Here is a 10,394-nt window from a genome sequence, read left to right as displayed (position 1 = left end):
GAAATGACTCAGTTGTTTGAAGATGAAAAGTTTAGGTAATCGTATTTTTTATGGAATACTGTCTTTTAGTCTGAATTACTGCCTCTTAGTTATGGTTGGGGAAGACTTTTGTATGGGTAGTCATGGTTCTCTGTTGGTAGACAGATGGCTTTTTCTTCTGTCACTACAAATCAAAGTAAAATTGACATGAACATATATCCCTGTGTTGGAGAGTTGGTGCTAATTGGTGAGAAGCAGTGATGAAGAGCTGCTATTGAAGATAAAGAAACAGATGAGAAATAGAGATGGGGATGATGCGAATATGTGTTGTAGCAGACAGATGGAGTGGTGAACCAGGAGTGAGTCACCAAGATCTGAGACTGGGGAAGAGACTGTGCCCTTTCCCTTCTGGTGACTGTTCTGAGATACACTTAAAGTTTGAAAGTGTTGCTAAGTGGAAATTATTAAAAAGTGATTATATACATGGAGTCTGGAACAGCACATTAAAGAACAATTACATGTTCTTTTGAAAACGGCATTGCTGTTTCAAAGCTTGGAAGCTACAGATCTAGAGGTATGCTAGGCTTATCTTGCCACTAACCAGTGACCTGATCTCCTACCAGTTGCTTTGTATGTAACTATGTATGTGCTAGATTCCAGAAATCTAGAAAACTGTGCTCTGCAGCTTCAACTGTGTCCCTCTGGTGACTTCAGCATTCCATAATGGAATGGAACTTGCCCACTACTGCTAAGTAAGGAACAGTCTTTTGAGATCCATTGTAAGGGCACCATTCATGTGCTGATGGAAGATCTCATCCCTGTGCTTCAGTACTTAACAGGAATAGAGCCTTTGCTGTAGAGTATTTGTATACCATTAACTCTGCAACAATTGAGCGAATTTCTGTTTATTTAGTGAGGGAAATGGGATGAAAAGCTCTCTAAAACAGTCTTTGTTTCCTGCCCCCTTTTTAAAAAAAAAAAAATACATAAATTAAGCAAACTGTATAAGCAGTATCAATGCAGAATTCCAAACTGCTGGAATGTGCTTTTGGTTCTGTGTGTTACCAAAGGTCTGTTTGTATCAGAACGTTTTCCTGCATAGAATTCCTAATGCAGATTTTGTGCAAGTGCGGTCAGTGTGGCTCCCTGTAATGGTGCAATTTCCGTAGAGAAGTTCATTAATGTGAAGGTTAAAATGCTACTAGGAGTGGAACTTTAGAGCAAAAATACTCTTTTATTTGTTTCTGCCCTTCACATCTGCCACCATGCATATGCGGAAAGATATAAACTAAAAAAAACCCCGACCTTTTTGGATATTTTCTCTATTTTATCTGTGGAACCGTCTTAAGTAAGTTGGAGATCTTGTGCACACCATTCTGGATCTCCTGCTCTGTTGGTGTTTTAGCTTGGCATCCTTCATTTCCCCTTTCATTTTACTGTGCAGCAGCAAAAACTTAAACTGTTTTGATAATCATTCAAATTTTTATTTATAGCCCTTCAATCTTAGCATTTGATGTTGAGAGGTACGTTTGTTTAATAAAGGCAGAAAAAAAGAGGTGACCTAGCTGTCCCAAATTCACCCAGCTACTCACTGGCTGCAAGAAAAATGCCCTGACATCCTGGCAACTAAGGCAGACTGTGTTTGGGTTTGTTTTTTTTTCCCTAAAACGTGACATCTGCTCTTTATTTGAAAGATTAATTAGGCTTTACATCATGTAGTATTGTAAATAAGGGAAGGTATGTTGCACTTTTGCTTCCATCTTGAAGTGTATTCTCATCTCTTTCAGTGTCTAGTTTTTGAAGAGCTGTGATTCTTGGGAAATGGTATGTTAGTAAATACACTGATACAAAGTCAAACAGAATGTTATCACTGTTCTTGAGGGAACAGTCTGTCCAGCTCTACCAAATACAATGGGCTGGAGGAGGTGTAGGAAGCCCTACCTTGCTTTGGTGGTAATTGAAGCTATCTTGTTCTCCTTGTGAGTATGCACAGCCCCCTGCCTTTTTAATTGTTTTTTTGGGTTGTTTTTTTTTTTTTTTTTTTTTTTTTTTTTTTTTTTTTTTTTTTTTTTTTTTTTCCTTGATGTATGTGGTTTACAGGGAGAGGTCAGGCTCATTTTTTGCTTTATCTTACGGACCTGGACAGCCGCCAAAAAGAGCGGTCCTACTCTGTTTTCTTTTTGCCTGTTCCCAAGGCCAAGCCACACTTTTCTGTTACTTTTATCCTGAACCCAGGGAGTGTGCTGATGTGGAAAATCCGTTCAGCTTTATCACACAGTGGAAGACTGGAAGAAGGATTAACTTGGGTCATCTTGCCAAATTGATTGCTGCACAGTCGTATAACCGTAGAGCTGTTGTGTGATACAATGGAGCCAAGAACATGTGTTCTTGTGTTGGAAGGGAAGATGGATTTCCCACATGCAGCCCTTATGCCCTCCCACTCTTTGGGAGTATCCCACTGTTAAATCTCTGTATGGTGTAAAGTTCTGTGGAAGCACCTCTGAGCCACAATCAGAAATGAGGCTTTCATGTGGGCCCAGATTGTTCCTTTGCATGACCCTTTCTCTTAGTAATGTTGGTGTTTGGATTAAGCTGGTTCGTAATAAAGATTTCTGTACCTTGTGAGCACTGAGTAAATGTACCATGCAGGCTGGGAAGGAGGTGTGTAACATGCTGCTAGAGGAGCAGCTGGGATCATGTTTGACACCAGGTCTCACTCCTAGCTATGCTTCTGTTTAATGTCTCTTTAATTATTAATACACAGTGTGTATGTATATATTCTGTATTTGGAGGGACAGTCTTTTGTGATGCTTATTAAAGCAGCTGTTTGGAACCGCGGGCATGGATTTACTATCCCAGGTTAGAACATTAGAATTAAATGCTTTCAGATCAGATGTCCTTTGCTACTGATTGAGGAAGTTGGATATTTCACAGAGCCACCTTTATTTAGAAAACCCTCTGACGGTATTCTTCTTTTCCACAGAATTTTTAATTTAGACTCTGAAAGGCTCAGAAATCAAACAGACGGTTCCTTTGTAGGATGAGAATGTTGCAGTGTGATTTTTCAACAGTTTTATATGTCCTAAGGGTACTGTACACACTGGTTAAAACCCTGCTTGCTCTCTCAAAATTGATAATGGAATGGATTTGTTGTACAGTAGTCATGTAACTACAGAATTTTACTGAGTCACATTAGTTATTTGCTATTTTATTTTAAACTGTTTATTTGATGTTGAAAGCTCTGGTTAATAAATTAAGCACCCTGATTGTGCATTGTTTGGGTAGCCAGAGATGTAATTGATTTCAAAACTGAAGGTACTTCATCTATTTTTCAGTGGAGTTTGTCTCTAGTTCTTTTGAGCCATGCTGCCTTTGAGCAGCTTGTCAGTCATGTTGCTACTCAAAATCTCATCTCCTGTAACGAACATTGTCTTGCTTGCTTTCTGATGAATGCAGAACTTGGGCTCCTTTTTTAAAATTAGTTTTGATGCTGCTGTGATAAATGAGAGGAAGATGATAAACTCATGTCATGTTTGGTAAAAATTAACACAAAGCATGTAAGAAACTGCTTGCAATTAATATGATGTTTTTGATGTTTGTAGTGTATGGAGTGCAGTTTCTCTGAGTTCTTACGTGCTGTTAGGGAATGAATGTCTAGAACATGAACAAGCACACATGTACTCTAGAGGGATGTTGACAGTGTTGCCCTTAGGAGGTCACCCTTTGAAAGGCAATGTGTAGTACCTCTGCAGTCTGTTTATCTTGTGACAATGAAACTGTCCCATCTGCAGGCGCAGGAGCAGAAGTAAGGAAAGTCTAGGTAAAGCAGAAATGAGCTGCATGCGTTGCTATAATGAAAGACTGCCTGAATCACAGAATGCTTCTGTAGAAGTTTAGTAAGTGCTTGCTTTGTTTGCAAAGCTGCCTTGCCTAGCTATATTTATTTATGACCTTGCTGAGAAAGACAAAATTGTCTTGGTAGGATAAGGGTTCACTCTGCAAGGGAGAGGAGAGTGGAGCATTAAAGCGAGGAGCAAAAGCAACAAGGTGCAAATTCATAATCCTGATTTTTCACAAATCGGATTACTTATACGACGTTATATGCTAAATATCACGGAAGTAATCCAAGTGATGCTTGGATAAAAACGTGAGCTCAAAAACCAGAGAAATTTAAGCATAAGACACAAGAAATGGGTTGTTGTTCTTCGGGAACAGATTTAGGAAGGTTGGGGGGGATGTGAGGGAGTGTTTTTATGTGTGTGGGTTGTGTTTGGTCTTTTTTTCTTTCTTTTTCTTTTCTTTTTTTTTTTTCCTTTCCCCATGGAGATGTGAAAGTTTTCCATCTATTCTAAAGTACAATATTTTGTTTTGCACTAGAGGACCATTTTGATATAAAAGTAGGAAAAAAAAATCTCAACTTCAAAACTGCAGGTACATGCTGCTTCTTGTCAAGAGCATTTCTCTCCATAATTGCGATCAGAAATACAGAAATAAGGCTGTGATCATGATTGATTTTTCAAAAAGTGGTGGTAAACATGATACAACTCACTTTTTTTAAGAACTCAAATTTTTAAAGGTTTTATGGCTCTTGTGAGACTGAGCTGCTGAGACCAGTGAGAATCCTGTTACCAAAGATATATTAGTTGTTATAACATTTTTCCCAATTATTTTTCTTAAAATTATTCACTTTACCTTTTAGCTGTAAAATACAATTTAGGAATTTTGGACTTTGTTGTAGTTCTTATTTAGTGCGTCATTCTGCATGTTACTCATTCTGTTTCCCCATTTTTTCTATTATTGAGAGCTGTGTCAAGTAAGTACTCTGATGAGGAGTTTTGGACTATAATTTCTGAAAGATTTGTTCTGTAAAATTCACTATGAATCCGGCATGAATAGTTCTGAAGTTAAAAGTTAAAATCATTTCCCATTTAACCTGTTCTTACCTTCCATTCCTCTAGATTTGGACTCAGCAGGACCGGCAATGCATCCTTGATGCTTTAGCGCAGTTATTACTGGATAAAGAATGTACTCTATTGATAGGCCGTCAAGTTCGGCCAATTTTGTTGGATTTGTTGGAAAGAAATGCAGAAGCCATTAAAGCTGGTGGCCAAATTAACCATGATCGGCATGAAAGGCTGTGTGTGGCAATGAGCAAGCTGGTTGCTGACCACCCTGATGTTTTGCCGTGAGTAATGTAGTGTCAATTTGTGCAGTGTTTGAACATAGGGAGCATATGCCTGTCGGTGTCCACTGGTGAAGAGAGATGGTGGTACAATTTGGATTGTCTCACGTAACAAATGTGTTTTGAATTGAAAGCATTATTTAGAAAACATAAATCTTAAACACACCTTATTTAGATTAAATTGTGTTGTTAGATCTAACAAGATTTTCATCTTAATGATCAAAATAATATCAAAAGAAGAGCAAAACAGGTGGCGTGTAAATTACAGCCAAAATTTCTGCATTTAAGATTAGACCTGTAGGCCAGTAGAATACAAAGTTACGTAAGAAGGATTCAGTATTACTTTTTCAGTAAACAAGAGCATTCAAAGTGATTTCAACAAAGGCAGTACAGTTTCGCCTTGATAATAAAGTAATGATTTCTTGTAAAGTATCTGTTGTTGGCTGATTGCTGAAGTAGTTGTCTTTCCCAAGTGCAGACAAAGTCAAACATAGGCCTTAGTTCTCAGTATGCTGTCAATGACAGTCTTGGGACCTCTGTCCTGACATTTTTATTAGTGGTTATTTTTCCTTTCTTCTGGCTTAGATGTCTGTGTTCCATTTTTTTCTCTCTTTTTCTTCTAAAGATTTGCTTTAAGATATTTTAAGAATACATCACCAGTTTTCCAGAGGCTTTTCCTGGAGAGCTCAGATGCAAACACAGTCCGATATGGGCGCAGACGAATGAAGTTACGGGACCTCATGGAGGCAGCCTATAGATTTTTACAAAAGGAGCAATCAGTTTTCCGGGAGTTGTGGGACTGGAGTGTGTGTATTCCACTGCTAAGGAGTCATGACACATTAGTCCGTTGGTAAGTTAATACCCCCAGATCTTCTCCATTGAAAAGATATATCTGTATCTTAGGTTGTCTTTAACAAAGTTCAAATGCAAATAGAAAAATCTTCAAATAATACCAGAAAAATCTGTACTGATGGTATTTGTACTTCTGCTTCTTACCTGATCTTTTGAAAGCTGTGGTGATCTGTCACAGGCTGAAACTTAGGCTGGCTGTTAGTTGTGCTTAAAGCTCTGGTCTGGAGAATCTTTTCGGATAACTTCAGCTTACCCAATGGGAGATGGTAAATTTATCACTTCACCTCTACTGTAAGCCTGTTGGTATACTAGAATGCATTCTAGCACGTTATCCTAGAAGAAAGTAGAGATTAATCTACTGTTTCTTCAGTTTACATTACAATAGTATATTATGCTATTCTGCACTGATATGCTATTAACAAGTTGTTTTTTTTCTGTTGCTTGTATATAGACATCTTGGGTACTGTAAAGCTTGGCTTATTTAAGCTAAGCTTTTTCATTGGCATTGTTGCAGACTTTGCATGTATTTTGATCAGATGTTTTATGTTAGATGTCTGCCTGTAGGGCTTCAACCTAGTCATATGATCTACCTTATTTATGTGAGCGGTAGTATTAATAGTGCCTTATATTTACTTAAGAAAAGGTCTCTAATAGTCTATATTTAAAAAAAAAAAAAACCTACCAAAACCCAACAACATAAATTCAGAATTATATTTGTAACACTCAATTTTGAAATAAGGTGTATATTTTAGGAAGTGCAGGATCTAGAGTGTTGTGAAATCCGTCAGCCATTTATGAGTCTCTGCAGGGTGACATGCACTTAGATAGTCTTTAGAAAAAGAAACAGAATCAGAATCAAAGAAACAATTTCTGATTCATTGACTGGAGTGGGTTTACATGGTGTTCAGCTAATAATCTCAAGTAAGTGAATCAGTGGACTTTTAAATTTTGTCCTGAACCAGCCTTCTTCTGACAACTCCCACCACCACACCAAGCTCATTGAAAGCTTTTTTTACTTGGAAAATAAAACCAGTGCTATAATAATGAAATTTTTATGATTGTATTAAGTGTTCTTTTTTTGCAAGACAGCTTTAGGTAGTGATGAAGTCATTACTGCCTACAATGGGAGTCGTTGGCTTCTTTTGGCACTGAGTCTTGAAGTCTTTGTGTTAGGGTTATTTTAGAAATAGCATGGAATAGAAAGCAATTTTGAAAGGGAAGTGGTAGGAGGAGAAGAAAAAAAAACAGGCAAAGAAAACTTGATTTTTATAGTCTGATCTGTTAACCTCAATTTTTTGGGGAAAGTGCTCTCCTTTACTGTATTTCTGTTGATCATTCAGTCCTTCAGAGAAAGCTTAGCTAGTTGGTGTATAAATGATAAAGTATGCCATGATAGAATTGCTTTTCTCAGTTCTATTTCTTTACTCTTAAAGAATGTTAAGCATAGCACTAAAATAATTTCTACGAAGAAAGTTTTCTTCATGTTTTTCCAAACTTGCTACTTTGGTTTGCAATTGCCAGTTGTCAAACTAGATTTCTTAAGACTATGTTTTGACATTTGTTCTAAATATAATTTTTAGGTATACTTCAAACTGTCTTGCTCTGGTTACATGCATGAATGATGAGCATAAATTATCTTTCCTGAAGAAGATATTCAATCCTGAGGAGCTGATACAGTTCAGACTAAAGTAAGAACTTTTAACATCTTAAACACTATTTGGCTTTGTTTATGGCTTTCAGTTGAGTTAATAAATATGGATTTCACAGGCTTCTAGAAGAATCTCAGCTACAGAGTGTGGAAAAAGCCCTTGTTTTGGCCAATCCAGACTCTTCTTTTTGGCAAAAGGAGAAAGAACTGCAATACACACAAGGACATATAGTGTCGGGCGACCTCTCTGCAAATGTAGTAGCTGTATGTGGTATTGTGCTGCCGAGGCTGCAGCTTATTTCTGAAGAGCAGGTATGTAACCCAGGCTTAAGTGTGTACCTTTTTCTTCTATTTTTTTTTCCTTTAAGAATACCTAAATTCGGTGAGCTGAGTTTGTGCCCTGCTTAAATGGTATTGAGATATTACAGGTAATGTGTGTATCTTTAGCTTTCCTGATGTGCGCTGTAAGCTAGCATTTCATGACGTAGACACCGCAAAGAAGCTCTGCGGTGGAATGAAGTGTTGAAGACGTAATAGTGGTTTTAACTTTGTCTTCGTGTAACAGTTCTTGCGAACATACTACAAAATACTATTCAGCCTTACATAGTATCTCCAGTTCAAGTTAAGATATTCCACGGCTGAGTAAAGCCAGGATCTGGTACAGTTGCTTTTACCTGCAAGAAGTAGTTTTTTGTGCTATACAGGCGTATTATAAACAGCCTTTCTACAAACATATTCTCAGTTCTCTGAAACAAGGCTGCTACTTACTCTTCTAGAAGACAGAAAAAGGGGAAAGGAAGTAAGAGCTTGCTTTCTCCACTTGAGTGAAGTATAATGCAGAATGTAGTGCCTTACAGTTTTAGGAGCAAACAGTATTTTTGAGCAAACAAAATTTAACCTTTTTTTCTCTTGAGATGCTGTTCATCTTGAACTGTTCAGGTTCTTTGTAGCTGCAGCTGTTTTTGACTGGTTTTCTCATTTAGGTACAGTTTTAGCTGAGTATTTCTATTTGATTTTATGACACTGATCTACAAAGAAATGAGTGAAGACTTCTTATGTCCAGAATTTCTTTAATAGCAGAAACAAGGAAGGAGGAATTTCTTCCCCAATTCCTCCTTTCACCCTTCCCCAAACTTCTGCAGTTGTATTTGCTATGTTCTATATTTTTTATAGGATTTAGGGTGCAGTTTGAATTTCATTGCAGCAGGGGAAACTATAGAGTTCTTTAATGAGATTCTTATTCCTGTGCCAGCATCATTGCTGCTGCAGCTGTGCTGAAGCTAGGCCATGCTATAAACTGCATTGCTGTGAAAGGATACTCTTTCTCTATAAGAGAGAAGACAGCTTCCAAAAAATGTATGCTTTTATTTTTTTTTAATAGCCACAGGTATTTCACTTATCTAGTATACAGTGTAGTTCAAGTTATGCTGGAGAGGTTCCGCTTACAGCTGAGGAGGTCTGACGAAGAAGAAGGAGCAAACTGTGAGGGAAAGCAGGTACTTCTAAGAACTAGCATTGTTACCAGAGAAGTACATAAAACTGTAGCTGGAAAGATCAAATTTACATTCAAAACGCTTTTTTCAGTGTAGTGTATACTCCTGCTTTCTTTTCTCTGTGCATTTTGGCAGGAAAGCACTAATTTTTGTGCCATATACTGATACATAGGTGACTGCAGAAGAGTCACAGTATTTGAAGAGTATCTGTAACACTGATTAATTACCATTCAATAAGTTACATTCACTGCATTTTGAAAAAAATAAAAATGTTACTGAATTTACCTCTTTTCTTTTTTCATGCACTGAGTTTGATCTGCCTGTGCAGAAAGAAGTAAATACAACAGTTAATATTCATACTTACATCATCTGAATCTAACTGCTGTTTGATTTGTCCTGTCATTTGGATCCATTCTGATGACTTTATTTCACTTATATTGCAAATTGTATTTGATTGACATATGTTATGATTGAATAGTTACTATGTCTGTACTGACAACTTAGTATGAACTCCCTTTGGGAACAAATTGTACATATACTTTATTCGGTATTTCACCTATAAAAGGTTTTTGATGAAATCTATTTTAATATCTGTCATTAAATACAGCTTTAGAATCCTTTATTTTATTTGATATGTGTTGACAGATTTGAAGGCCAAAATTTTCAAGTTGTCAGACTCACTTTCCTAATCGTTCTGTGTTGTACAACCTCTAAAAAAAAGTATCAATTTTAGTGTAATAACTCAAATTTTATGTTTGAACAGGAAAATATCACCAGCCGTCTTGTTATGGTTGAATCTGCCTTCATGAATCTTCAAAACCTTGCTATTGCTGTAGCGTATCAGACTCCTGTTTTATTAGAAGGACCAATAGGATGTGGCAAAACTTCTTTAATAGAATACTTAGCAGCTGTCACAGGAAGAGCAAAGCCTCCTCATATTTTGAAAGTCCAGCTTGGGGATCAAACTGATAGTAAGGTAACTGATGAAGGTATTTTGTGGTTGGATGGTCAGACTTAATTTTTACTTAAGGCATGGACTTAATTTTCTAATAAGGTAATGTTTAACTTTTTGCTCAAAGACCCCACAGCCCCAGTTCTGCAGTGTTGTTCTTACTATTGCTGAGAATAAATAAATGTGAAGAAATTAAGCTTCAGTAGATTTAAAATTCTGTGCATAATTTTGATGTATCTGTTTCAGATTGTTTTATCAGAGTTCTTCTATGTGGAAGCGCCCTATTTT

At 37.0% G+C, this 10,394-nt stretch overlaps 1 protein-coding gene across 1 annotated transcript; it reads left to right on the top strand.

Annotated features, from left to right (window-relative positions):
- Positions 1-284: 284 nt before the first annotated feature.
- Positions 285-10,130, top strand: LOC104410965 (midasin-like; the record flags this gene model as incomplete). Its single annotated transcript, XM_010021273.1, has 6 exons — positions 285-338; positions 4,938-5,164; positions 5,787-6,011; positions 7,594-7,701; positions 7,781-7,973; positions 9,918-10,130. Coding segments are annotated over exons 1-6 (1,020 nt in total), but the record flags the coding sequence as incomplete, so codon positions are not given.
- Between the last annotated feature and the right edge of the window lie 264 nt (positions 10,131-10,394).

Source organism: Nestor notabilis, unplaced genomic scaffold (assembly GCF_000696875.1).
Source record: "Nestor notabilis isolate BGI_N333 unplaced genomic scaffold, ASM69687v1 Scaffold4939, whole genome shotgun sequence".
Classification (NCBI taxonomy): domain Eukaryota; kingdom Metazoa; phylum Chordata; class Aves; order Psittaciformes; family Psittacidae; genus Nestor; species Nestor notabilis.
This window is presented reverse-complemented; position numbering and strand designations above follow the sequence as displayed.